Source organism: Cornus florida, unplaced genomic scaffold (genome assembly GCF_030987335.1).
Source record: "Cornus florida cultivar Cherokee Brave unplaced genomic scaffold, ASM3098733v1 CherokeeBrave_3.0.0_Hap2_Chr06, whole genome shotgun sequence".
NCBI classification, from domain to species: Eukaryota; Viridiplantae; Streptophyta; class Magnoliopsida; order Cornales; family Cornaceae; genus Cornus; species Cornus florida.
The window spans coordinates 20,979,476-20,994,252 of record NW_026775576.1 but is presented as its reverse complement, the minus strand read 5'-3'; the positions used below and the strand labels follow the sequence as shown (position 1 = coordinate 20,994,252).

Here is a 14,777-nt window from a genome sequence, read left to right as displayed (position 1 = left end):
ATTTTATTTTCTTTTTTAAAAGGAAAAGTAGAAGATAGTGACCAAGTCAAGAAAATTGTTCTGTTGCCATCATAAATTTGCAACATGTGACCAAACCTTAAGGTGAAAATGTCCAGTAGTGCCATTTAAAAATAATTTTACCAAATTTCTTAATTATTTTATATAAAAGGATAAGTGTAAAAAATATTCTCTATATTTAATACGGTGCATATCACCCCCTTTTAGTTTGAACACCACCCCCATAGTATGGAACAATGCAAATGAGGCCATGCGGTTACTCTGCCATTAGCAGATGATTAAATTGACCCAAATGCCCTTATTTAATTCGAGTGAAAAATACCCCTCAATTATACATGTAAATATAGTGCATGTTGTATCCAACATATATAGTGCATATAAACCCCTGAATTTGCTTATACTTTTTTTTTCCAGTTTTTGTAATGCACACTTTTATGTGATGGAAACCTTTTATTGTTTTGTAATGAATCACTACTTGGATTCTTTTTAGCTTAGTTATATTTACTGTTTAAAGTTAGACATCCAATAAATAAATAAAATAGAAAGAAAGAAAAAATATGAAAGTTGAAGGGGGTGTTATTATATATATGCACTACGTACAAAATCGAGAGGTGTTTTTAAGCACTTTACCTTTGTATACATGCATATAGTGACCGGGTATTCTAAAAATTATGTAGTAGTTATTATCTGTTGGTCGCGTGAATTGCACGTGCTCACTTAATTAACGGCAAAAAACATATCTAACAGCCATCGGACGAAGTATGGTTATGTGCAACTTATTTCAAAGTGGATGGGGGTCGGTCATATACACTACATGAAAAGCGAAGGGTGTTTTTATTTTTATTATTATTATTATTATTAAGTATGGTTATGTGCAGCATATTTCAAAGTGGAAGGGGGTCGGTCATATACACTACATGAAAAGCGAAGGGTGTTTTTATTATTATTATTATTATTATTATTTACCCTATTTAAAATATTAAAAAACAATTTAGAGAGGATTTTTCTTTTTTATTGGTAAGAAATCAACTCAAACACCTACATGTCGCTGTGAGATTTGAACCCTCAATTTAGGATTTCAATTCATGTTCGCAGGTCATAATCATGTTGTGTCAACTTAAGACTACTAGTCTAACGAAAATATCAACCCTAACATAATCCATTTAATAATCGTGTCAAAAACTCTCAATACTAACTTGACTTATTTATTAAACATATTAGACGTGTTAACTTGTGTTTAATCACTAAGTTACCAAAATTAGATATTACATTATTTGAATATTTATAATACTTAATCAAACAATAAATATTATGAAAATTATACATGATCTAATGTATATTTTTGTTAGGATTTATGTTGAAATGGTCTAGTTGTCCATAGCAATTGGGTCTAAACAAGTAATGAGTTGCACAAGTGATATTAACACAATTATAAACTTTTAGTTAAATGGGTATAAACGGGTTACACGTGTTGAACTCCCCAATTCTAACACAAGACAATTAATTGAACGGATTAATTATGTCGACTTATTTATGATCCATGCTAATTTAATGTAAACCCAAACCCGTTTTATCTCGTATTGTGTTTGAGTCGTATCCGCATTATGATTGTTTTGACCTTAGCTTCTACATTTGTTACCCGAGTTCTCGAGTCGGGTTTGAATCTACTTGTTTAATGCATCGGATCATGAGACTTGTTGCCCTGTTTTAATGCACTGGAGTCACACACAACGGTGACTCCGGTGTGTGTGAACACGTGTGAACGCGATTGGTGAAGAACCGGTGACAGTGAAATGGCGTGCGAATTCGGCAATAAGATCAATCATCATTCAACAATGATGTCAAGGTCATCAAAGAAGTTTCTTAGTCGGAAATGTGGTTGGTTTTACCGTCAGTTGTGCCGCCACTTTGCACACGGTGTTCTTGAAACTATACTACCACTCTAAACTATTTTAAATTAGGGTTAATTTCACTCACACCCTCTCAGGTTTGGCTATTTTTCACCTTCAAATATCTTTTGAAAATAACTATCACGTAGGTCCATTTCTAACTTTTCGTTAAATATTCTATTAAATACATGAGAAAAGACAACTTTACCCCAAATTTTTTAATCTTTTTTATTCCAAAATATCAAATTACCTAAATGACCATTTTACCCTACACCCACCTACCAACCCAGACATTGCAACAGAGATGAGCACTACCTATTATCATCGTAATTTCATCTTTGAGTTTCAGATTCTTCCTAATGTGACCGAACTCATGGCTTGGTTCCAATTCAATGAAATATAGTGTTAAGTCAATTTTAGCTTCCTTCCTTATGGATGAGTTTTAGGCTAGGTAGATGTAGTCCTAGTCAAACTCTTAGACAATTAAATGAAAAGAATAGGAACACGAAAACCTTTTCTATACCCATTGGATGTAGCTTGAAACCACTTTGGATCTATTATAATGGTTGTCACCAAAGAGTAGTGAATTGGAGGTTTTTCCATCTGAAAAACATCCAAACAATCTCAATCAAGAGATCCGGGGATTGAAGTAGTGTAAGCAAAAAAATTAATAGTCTAACAATAATTAATTAATATTTAGTTATCCATATATTTGAATGAATAGTCACCTGTATATTTAAGAGTTGTGATGCTTTGTTGAAGAGTCACATATGAAGAGTTGTGTTAGTTGATGGAACCAACACACCTCTTAACGTCTATTGGAATGATCCCAACCCTCATCTATATATATGTGTAGAAATCTGGAATCTATCATCCGGTATACAGTGAAAAGATAAAAGGGTTGAATGTCGTCTCCTATATGATATAAGTAATGTTTCCGATGTAATTCTCTTCAAACTGAGTTTCTATATTCAGGTATGTCTTTTATTAGATTTATGCATTGGAACCATGTATTCTATATATTGTTGAATTTTCTTACATGTGGTATCAGAGCCAACATGGACTTTGATGTATAAATTTAATTTATTTGTTAACAATATATTGTTAATAGTATAATATGAAATTTATATGCAATACATGTTTGAGATGGAAAATGACACATATATATATATGTATATATATACTCTGTTTTCATGTACACTCATATATACACACTATATATGCGTAAAAGTATCAAATATTTTAGTACAATTATATTGTATTTCAAACATGTATGCCCAAGATCTTCAAATTTTATGTGCATGCAAAGATATTGATATATATATATATATATATATATATATATATATATATATACGTATGTTATTATTTTTGTAACGACCCGGGTTTTGATTCAACCCGGTGGGTCAGTGATGAACCGAAGATTGACTCGATAACGAATCCAGATGCGGAAGCAAGAAACAAGACAACGGTCTCCCAAGGCATAACACACCTCTAAGACCCCTAAGATGGCCTTCCATGAGGTCACAGAACTCAAAGAAAGTATGTGCGGAAGCAAAAGATAAACCAAGTCTCACGAGATATAGATCATCTCTCAGACGCAAATGTGACATTCCATAAAGTCACGGAACCCAAAGAAATAACCGGAAGTGGAAACTAGGATAAAAAGGTTAAATAAGACCCTATAACACCAATGACAACTGAGGGAACAAAGTCTAGTTCAAACTAGACCATGTACGCCATTAAATGGCTTGTACAAGATCAATGAGGTTAAGTAGGAACGAATGAAACAAGGTTAACCTGTCTAGGCAACAAACCAAACCAACTCACAAGGCAACTCCATTTCGGTCGACCAAAATGGAGCATCGGTCTGCCGAAATGAGCCTGGAGAAAAGAGAAGAAAGAGCTCTCAGTTCGGTCGACCGAAGTGACAAACCGGTCGACCGGTTTGAGGCTTGAGATGAAAGATGGTGCTTCGGTAAACCGAAGTAGAGAACCAGTCAACCGAAATGAGCCTCTTCAGTGAAAAAGGCTACTGAAGTTGGAGTTTTTGCTAAACAATTGAAACCAAAGGAGAATCGGTCGACCGAAACAGGTCGAAAAACTAAGAATCAGGCCTGCTATGCACCAAATGATGAAAGAATTCCTAAGTCTCATTGGAATCCCCCATGGCATGATCAATTTGCATTATGAGCTAATGTGTGATGATGTGAACATACACGCAAGTGTAATATGACATTTTAAACATGTTATAATGGCCTACGGCCTCATTACATTCCATTTACAAGATTTGACATACCAAACCTCCATGGTTGATAAAAATACATTTCAAAACAAAATGTGGCACCAAATGAGTACAAGTGCAAATAAAAACATGCTTGGCCCTTGGACTCATATTATACATGTTGAATACAATGAAAAGAGTGTACTTATGTACATATTACACAAATAGAATCAAAGAATACAAGTTTGATACAAAAGGCTACAACAATGGCACTTCATGCTAACACTTGCATGAAATGAAAACTCGAAGCTACAAGTCATCCCAATGAACGACGAGCATCACGAACCAAGTCTTCGTACCTGAACAAATCCCCTAGTAACTTCAGGGTGAGTAAACAAGTTTACTCATAGAGAATGAGCATGCATCGATGCGATTTCTTTCAGATTTTTAGACTAACATGAAACAGTTCAAAATGGATCATGTCACTTAGCGTCTATGTCAAAGTGAGACTCAGGGATCATCTTAAGCTACCTTAGAATACAAACAACAAGAATCATGATACATATACATGTATGAAACAAATCAAGATTGGGATAATCCAAGGAACACAGCAAGAAGGATGCTTGAATATAAGTCAACATGAATTGCATTATCAATACAATTAAGCAAGGTTTAGAACACTCTATACAACACTACAAGAAAGGATACTTGAATACGGGCTAACAGGGATTACATTATCGATACAATTAACATGATTGGGATATTTCAATTGATAAGACGAGAGAAATGCATGTCAAGATCATGGCATAATATCTATACAAGTAAACAAGATTGGAACGTTCCAATTAGCAAGACAAGAGTAATACATGAAATCAAGAATAATGCATAATATCTATGCAATATAACATAATTGGAGCATTCCAATTTAACAAGACAAGAAGTATACATGGACATGAGTTAACTAGAATTATATTATCGATGCAATTAACATAATTGGGGCATTCCGATTAACACGATATGAGTAATACACAAAATCAAGAACAAGGCATAACATCTATGCAATTAAACAAGGATGGAACATTCCATGAAACACGAAAAGAGTTATACCTTAGATCAAGAACAAGGTATAATATCTATGCAAGTAAATAAGATTGGAGCATTTCACATACACGAAAAGTTTAAATCTTTAAAGAATAGCAACCTGAAATTTAAAGAGTAAAATCAACCAATGTGAAAAACTCAGATATCGCCTGAATTAAAACCGTACTCTTGAGATCACTTTAGGGCTATTAACCCATGGGTAACTTTCCCCTAGTGCGCACTATAGTGTAGGAGGACATTCCCCCGTACTAGAACCAAGTCCTAGCCATGTCAATTCTTAATTGATATCCCAAGTCCCAAAATCAACAAGTTATGCAAACCAAGATAGTATCAAAATACAAGAAATGCATTAACCACGTTTCATGCACAACCAAGATTTTGGAACATGCAAATCATGCCCTAAGTTCTCAACTATGATGGCATGTGAAATGTCAAGAATTCAAAGTGTGCATCTATATAGATTAGAACCAAAATATATAACATAAGAATTCCATTTAAGTACATATACCACAAGTATAAGATACATGATTCAATTACTTACTAAACAACATATGAATAATAAGATCATTCTAAGACAATTGAGCATGTTCATTAAGTACATTAATGAAACCAAGATACAAGGGTTCACGATGCCTGATAAAAAGGTACAAGTTCATGAAATACAAGTACATTTCACAAGCATTACAAGAATTCAATATCAAGGCATGATTAACTCGATAGAAGCATACAAAGGAATTTAGTCTACTTAAGGGATTAAATTATCAAGATTTCAAGGTGAGTCAAAATGTTCTACGAACAAGTTATGTCAAGGATCATGTCAAGGCCAAGTTTAATGTCAAGTTACAAGTTCATTTCATATAAAACACAATCATGTGAGATAAGTTTCATATAAGGGAAATAATCAAATATAAGTTGCAAAACTTATCCGATTATTCTCGATTTGATACACGTGAATGAACTTGTCAAGAAAATCATGAATACAAGGTTAGAAACTTAATCAAGTGCATAGAACCATTGAATGGATTTTAATTAATTCATTTTAATTAAAATCTCTAAGTTTTGAAATTCATTTAAATGATCTCAATTTAATATGTGTTATACAACATGTCAAGACTAGATTTAAAAACATGATACAAGTGAATTTTAAGCAAGACACGGCCATGAGTATTAAACTTTAATACTAAAAAAAATAATAAATGAAAGGCTTCAAAACCTAATCAAATATTCCTGATTTAATATATGTGAAAGTATATGGCATACATATCAAGAATATCAAGTCGAAATTCAAATGAAGTGAATAGTACACATGGAATCAATTAATTAATCAATTAATTAAATATTCTCTAGATTTTAAAACACCTCCGATTAGTCTCAAATTCACCTATTTTGAATAGCATGCTAGGGCCTAATATAATATGCTAACACACATCGATTTCAAGCTAGTTAAAGCCACATGAATTAATCTTTCACTTAAGATAAATATTAAATAAAAACTTCATTACTTATCCAAAAGCTCTCAATTTAATATATATTAATTATCATGTCAAGAGGTAATATTCTATCATGCCACATGTTTAAATCAAGTTATGAGCAATCGGGAAAATCAAATCTCATACAAGAAAATAATTAAATAAAATCTCTAGATTTGATATCCAAACAAGTAAACAAGTTGTATAAGTATCACAAGCATGCTATATAACAAGAAAATAAATTATAACACCCCCTACCTTAATTTGAGATAAAAACCTCAAAGGCCCACTGAAATAAAAGTGTTCCGAATCCGATGATACCGAAGGGTTTTGTCGGGGACAACACGGTGAACAAGAATCCCCAAGAAGCCCTATGAAAATCACAACTTGACTTCAAACCCAAACTCAAGAAATGGTCAGAAATGGATTCTAATAAGGGTGAAAGATGCGCATCGTCAAGACAAACATTAAACGTTAAGGCACTACGATGTTTCACTCGAGGGAAGTGGCCGGAAAAAGAAAAAGAAGAATGGTAGCCCCTTGGCAGCCATGGATGACGGCCAAGAGAGAGGAGAGAGAGAAGAAAATCTCATTTTTTCTCTTTAAGTCCCTTATTTATAGAAAATCTCAAAAAGTGCCCCGAAAGGGCCCCGCCGGGTCTAGAAAAGTGGATTTTGAGTAAACGCGCTCAAATGACAAAACTATGTGAACAAAAAAGATTCAAAATGAGAAAATATGAACAATGGAAGAAACGGCGTCAAAAACCAAGTCCCGTGTAGAGAGATATGCCCCGAACAAGTTCGGCAGCAACTAGGGTCAGAACTCTGAAACTGGAGAAAAAAGGCCAGAACGAAATTTTAAGAGTACACGACTTGACTAAATATGAAAATGAATCCCATACGAGGATCCAGACTCTAGACAAGGTATTTTTGCAATAACTTTCGTTAATTGCACAATGGCCCCTCTAAAAATTGAAAACTGCACTAATGCCCCAGAATGAAAATATCTTCCAAAAATATTTTCTTAAAAACCCCTGAAATAAAATATCTTCAAAAGATATTTACAAAAAACACCCCAAGAAAGAAAAAGATTCTGAAGAATTGTGTTAATTGCACAATGGCCCCTCCAAAAAGTGAAAACTGCACTAATGCCCCAGAATGAAAATATCTTCCAAAAATATTTTCTTAAAAACCCCTGAAATAAAATTTCTTCAAAAGATATTTACGAAAAACACCCCAAGAAAAGAAAAAGATTATGAAGAACTGTGCATCCATGCCCCTATGGACACCGGGAGCAACCAGAGTACTTTCTTACAAAAGTAAAGATATGTATTTCGTGGAAACCACTTAGAATGAAGATATGTGAAGTCAAAAACCAACTCCGAGTATAAGAAGTGAGGTTTTGCCAACAAAGTGACAAACGGGGTAAAGATTGAATAGGGAAAAGGACGAAATAGGAAAAAGGACAAAAAGCGAATAGTGTTCGAAAAGTGAAAATGTGGAAATGACTCGGTCCTCATAGGAAGTTGTCAATCCAAATGAAAGAGTCTCAGAAACCATTTCCGAGCACTCGAGATGACACTAAACAACGAGAAACAGAACTTAGAAAAGAAAATTAAACGGAAAAAATTTATCCATAAAATTTCAAAAAAAGGAAAGGGAGGAAAATGACCGGGTCATTACAATTTTGGGACAAACATTTGTATAATAAGATCATGTATATGCATGTACTGAATATGAAAAATATGAATAGTGTTTATACGAGTGTTATCATAGTTGTTTTAATGTGAATGTGTTGGACAACAACGTGAATATCATCTTAGGTATTCATGTTAGAGTGTCACAGTTGTTTAAGAATGTGTTGGACAAGAACATGAATGTCATTTTGGAGTGTGCATGACATCAACATTTCTTGGGTGTCATATATATCACGTTAAACAACAACATAAATCTTTAACATTCATGTACTAATATTTCAGTTTTGAGGGGTTATCTACCGATAATATTTAGAATCACGACCATTTTGACTGTTGTAAATAAATCAGTACCACCCATACAACGTACCCTTACATGTTTTAATTTGGGTCACAAATGTTCACATATCTTTTGAGTTTCAATTAAAGGTCATGTCTTATGGAGTTGGAATGAATAATCATATAGGTTCATTCGTAAAGACATGAATTTCAATCAAAGGTCATGCCTTTTGTATTTGACCAATAGTCATGTCTCTCCATTAATAGTCATGCGTGGTGCATACATCCGTATGTACGCTTTATGATCTCTGCACCAAGAATCATGCATGTATATGGTATCATAAATGTGTTCTATTATAGACCTATAGCAAACTCAATTAGAGTATGGGAGATTATTCTATATATATATATATATATATATATATATATATATATATATATATATATTACATGACTGATATAAGATTCATAATTCAATTTTAGTCCCGAAATTCTTTATTTTATAGCATGTATAAATTTTAAGGCTTGATATCTGATTAATTTAGTGCTTTAATAATTTTCATAAATATGCCATTTTTCTTAAGTTATCATCATTACTAGTTGAATGTTTTATATCTTTGATGATATATATGGCACAGTCAATGATTAATTTAAAGTTTCATAGCATATAAGTTTATGAAATTAAATACATAATTATGCATGTGCCTCATGTTATAAATTATTACAAATTGTTGCATAATATGTATATATATGTTTTGATTCATTTGAGAAAATTGAATCATATTTTCAATTCTAAACACAAGTGTCATTAAGTTTGATTGAGTGTTTAGTCACCAAAGTGGCACAGTCGTGAAAATTTAATGATATTTGTAGCTAGTGGAAAAATTATTATTTTGTTAAAATTAAAGGATTGTGTTGGCGTTTAGTAAAGACGAGCAATGATTAAGCCCAAAGGTGGGTCATTGAGTTTGTCCAACTAAGCGGATTGAGGTAATTAGTGTATAAGACACAATTAATGACTCACTACACCTAAAGGAGTATAAGTTGTTATTGTATTTTCTATGATTAATTAGTTTCAAACCTGAAGATTATTTCACCAGTGGGATACTAAAATATGATAATTTTGGCCCAAAGGAAAGATTATTACATGCTATATTGATCCCATTCAGAGTTAATTGTTTTGATGCATTATTTAATTAACTCTGAAAACTTTAGTTGGCATTCCTATCAATTAAACTGTAAATGTGTGGTTTTAGTTATTCTCAAAGTTAGTGAGAGTAAAATTCATCTTTGTGTTAAATGTAAATGATAGTTATAACAATATTTTATATGAGATCAATTTGTCTCAAACATTTGAGATGAATATGTTGGTGAAACCTTTTTATTGGCATTAAGTTTCACCGAAATGAATCTTGTGAAATTCTTGGATTGTCACAAAGAACCTACTTAGATAAAATTTTGAAAGTATTTGACATATAACACTGTAGAGGTAGAATTGCACTTATTGTAAAAGTTGAGAGATTTGATAATCCAATTACCAAGAAAATATCTATAGCAGTATTAGGTAAAAGACATTTCATATGCCTTTGGGAACCTAATGTATGCTTAGGTTTTGCATATGGTTAACTATAATATAACATTTGCTATTGTAAAGCTATGCAGATATCACATTGATCTTGGTTTGGATCCATAGTAAGAGGCAAAAAAATTTATAATTTATCTGCAAATAGTTAAGAACCATATCTTTATAGGATTGGTAGAAACTGACTTTGCTGGTTGTTAGGACATTATACAAATCCACTTCAAGTATTGTTTTACTACTATGATAAGTGATAGAAACGGATTTTATTTGCATGTTATAAGGCCATATTTCATGCATTAAAAATATCAGTTTTGGACTTTAGGTAAGTAATTCCGCTACAGTCTTGTATTAAAGAAATAACAAGAGTTCAAGTTGGTTTAAAATATGACCGTTAATACCTTGTTGTGAAATAGAGGATTCAAAACCAGCTAGTGTCTGATTGAGCACATTGATACATAATAAAAACATTGTTGATCCCATGACTAAGGGTTTGCCGCTAATGTTGTACAGTAAGCATGCATATTTCTCTTTGACAACATTAATTTACTTAGTTAGTGGGAGGTTGTACTTGGTTCAAGTAAAGACAGTTTTATTTTGTGATCACATTTATTATCCTCATTTACTAAATATTTTCCATATTGGTGCACATGTGTATGGAAAATTGTGATTTAAATATCCTGTTTTGAGACACAGTGTGTCCTTATTGAGACACGGTAGGACCGATGCATTGCATAAATATTGTGTTGAATATATGCATATGCGATATATATGTCATTGAAAATATAATAACGCCCTTGATCCTATATTAGTAGACTCGAAGGTACTCCAAATTGATGGAAGATGTGTTTCTTATATATATATATGGATTAACTTCTGTAGTACACTCAATGATTATTTTGATCTTGACGTGATCATAATTAATTATGTTAGACTAAGTGGGAGAATATAAGCAAAAAAATTAATAGTCTAATAATAATTAATTAATATTTAGTTATCCATATATTTGTATGAATAATAACCTATATATTTAAGAGTAGTGATTCTTTGTTGAAGAGTTACATATGAAGAGTTATGTTGGTTGATGGAACCAACACACCTCTTAACGTCTACTGGAACGGTCCCAACCTTCATATATATATATATATATATATATGCGTAGAAGTCTGGAATCCATCATCCGGTATACAGTGAAAAGATAAGAGGGTTGAAGGTCGTCTCTTATATGATGTAAGTAATGTTCCCGCTGTCATTCTCTTCAAACTAAGTTTCTATATTTAGGTTTGTCTTTTATTAGATTTATGCATTGGAACCATGTATTCTATAGATTGTTGAATTTTCTTACATGAAGTTCATTATTCTTTTCCTCAATTCATTAGGTAATTCATATTTGAAAGGAAAATGGTATGTTGAGAAATTCTAAATGCTTACCCTTCAAATCAATGTTACAAATCAAGGCTAACCATCACATCAAATTCAACTTGTTGGCTTGAAGATACGCCTAAGATCTCCCCCCCCCCTCTCTCTCTCTATATATCTGTGTGTAATGTGTATATATGTTTGTGTATGTATATATATATATATATATATATATAATTTGTAAATTTTTAACTTTTTAGGAGTATTTTAGTCTTTTAATATAATTCTTTAAGTTAAAGGGTTAGTTTGACAAATTTAAAGGGCGATTAAGTCGTTTTACATGGTGTTAGAACTGTTCAACTAATGGTTGGGGTGTTAGTGAAAAACGGAATAAAAATTTATGATGTGAGTGATAGTTATTTTCGAAAGATATTTGAGGGTGATATTTGGCCAAATCTGAGGGGGTGTCAGTGAAATTAACCCTTTAAATTAATATTGGAGGACCCAAGAGCCAGATAAATATATATTTTTGGGAGGGGTGGGAAGATCTTGAATATCAATAAAAGAATTTCAAGAATGAAGAATTTAATAGCAATGCTATTTTTATTATTAAAAAAAAGAAGAGATGCGTCTAAATGAACATCTTTCATTCCAAAATATATATAAAAAAATGTATAAATTTATAAAATGACTAATTTTAACAAGAAGTACACAATATAATTATCATAAAAAAAATCATAGAGGGAGGTAATGGAATAAAATTATAGGATGGAACAAAAATAAAATATAGAGCTTAAATCTCACAAATTCAATAATCATGGAGAACATATCTGTTTATTAGGGGGGCAATTTCCGAAAATTTTAAAACTATATATATAAAAAAGAAAGAAAGAGTAAAAAATTCGAAGGGGCATTTGTCTCCTGTTGGCTTAATAGCCAAAATAAAAATACTAATAATTACTAGTTCATAATTCTTCAACTTGAAAAACATTCTAAGAGGTTCGAATTACCAACACAAAATAAGGGAAAAAAAACAAGGGATTCGCATTCGGATGCGGGTCTTAAAAGTGCGACCCAAACTTTTAACAGTTCCCTCAAGCTCAAGCTCGAGAGAGGGAGATGATACTGAACTGTGGTGCCTTAGCCACCATATTTGTCCCACGGAGGCCTCCAATGAGCACGGCGTGCTTGGCTTCCAACCTCAATTCAGAGCAGCTACGTGCCCAACTCAATAAACTCCACTCAGAGGCGGAGAACACCAGAGCCAAAGGTACTCTACCCTCTTTCTCATCTATTCCTTGTGTGGTTTCTCTTCATATAAATGAAAACTCAGTTCAAGTTCCTGATTACCATAGAACTCCTTATGTTATAACTGATTGATTCTTAGAAAGATTATTTGGATGTGGAATTGTGACGAATATGTACTTCAATTTATCTGCTTGACTTTTCATTTTTTTTTTTTTGGCTCTTTTGTTATTGTTTCTTTTATTGTGTTTTTTGTTTTCCAATTTATAGCTAAGCTTTAATAATGCTGAATAAACAGTGACTTGGGCAAAATATTACTTTTGATTACTTTAATTTTGTAGTTTGAAAGGTGCAGCTTCTTGAGATTTATTTATTTTTGATAAGTAAGAGTCTTCGGCCCTCGAGAGGGGAGCGCTCCCAAGAGAATCGACTAAAAGCCGGCCAACTATTATTTTAGACTAGCAACGTATTTACAATTTCGCTCATTTGCCCGGAAGAATAAAGAACTCAGTATTATGTATTTGAGAAACCTATTTTCATCGTAGGACCTCCTATTTTACTCACGCCACATGCCCCATCATAAACAAAGGGGAGTGACCCTCAAAGCATCTCTGGCTTAGCTATCTAGTGTATACCCTCTCCAAGCCTCAATGGTGCCCACCATGGAAATGGGAGACACCCAATGCATATCGAAGAAAGAAAAAAATATAGGCCGTACATCCCTCGCCAGTGGACAATGAAGAAGAAGGTGATTCACTGACTCCTCCGCCTTCTTGCACGTGCAACACCGATTCACCACAATGTGGTGCCTTTTACTCAAATTGTTTAAAGTGAGGATACTCCCAAGGACAGCTCACCAAGCAAAAAAGCCACCTTTAAGGGAGCTTAAGATCAAAAAATGGCTTTCCAAGAAAAAGAAGGCCCCTGAATCCTCAAAAGACTCGGGTAAAACGATTGGACACAAAACACTCCTCTCGAGGAGCCCATCTAAACCATCTCATTCATCCCCTCCCCCTCCACCACCTGGCTATATAACAAAGCTAAGAAGCCACTTCCTCATACAATTGTATTGGGTGTCGTAAAGTGCCATTCAAAAGAATCAAAATCTTTGACACTCCAAAAATTTATTGCCTTGTTTAATCTTTGCCACTATTGTTTTAGCAATGTCAAGGTTGTCGGGTAATGTGAACCATAGTTAGGAAAAAAATTAATGTATACATGTTTGCTATATTCTATTTTATTCACTTTTTCTTTATTTTTATTACAAAAGTGATATAAATGCATTTTGGACTTAGGTTGGGATTTTTAGAGGCTACAGTGAAAAGGCGATTTTAGGCGATTTTATGGTGATTTGGAGTTCTGATCTGTAAGGGCACACAGATCGAGGATATTATTATATTTAGATGTTTAGATGATGAGGTGGGGTAAGTCTTTTCTGGATACGGCTTAATTGCCTTGCCTCGTGACAAATGGTGAGATTGATTTCTTCCGATCCAGCGAGGGTCATGTTTTTAGGGTTGATGCTCATAGTATGTTGGTTCGGGAGGACATGCTGAAATCGTGTTTGGTTGGACGATTCAATAAAGATGTAGGTTGTATCGAAAGGATTGAGGAGTGGGCATCAAAGACGTGGATGATTTCTTGTGGGGTGAGGGTGACATCTTTGCCGGATGGTCTTCTTCTGTTTAGGTTTCCATCGGAATCCGAGGCACGCAGGGCTCTAGTTTATGGAAAGAAGATGTGGGGTGATGCTTGGTTGTCAATGGATATGTGATATTTCGCGGTTGGATGCTTGACAGTGAGGTTGAGGTACAGGAAAAGAAGAGTGGTGATTTACTGGCTTCCTTTACATCTATGGTGTCACAAGCTCTTTAAAGCCATAGGAGATCTGTGCGGCGGATTTAGCGAAGTGGAGGCAGAT

General features: G+C 33.4%; 1 protein-coding gene across 5 annotated transcripts in view; it reads left to right on the top strand.

Moving 5' to 3' along the window:
- Window positions 1-12,607: 12,607 nt before the first annotated feature.
- LOC132311166 (uncharacterized) overlaps window positions 12,608-14,777 on the top strand; it is a 35,469-nt gene continuing 33,299 nt past the window's right edge. For 3 of the 5 annotated variants that reach the window (XR_009482871.1, XM_059808931.1, XM_059808932.1), the window contains exon 1: window positions 12,612-12,881. Coding sequence is in view for 4 of the 5 variants with exons in the window: in XM_059808931.1 (XP_059664914.1) it covers window positions 12,731-12,881 (151 nt within the window). In the remaining variant the exon portion in view is untranslated. Of the gene's footprint in view, window positions 12,882-14,777 lie in introns of all 5 variants that reach the window. The other 2 variants (XM_059808933.1, XM_059808930.1) reach the window with 2 other exon arrangements.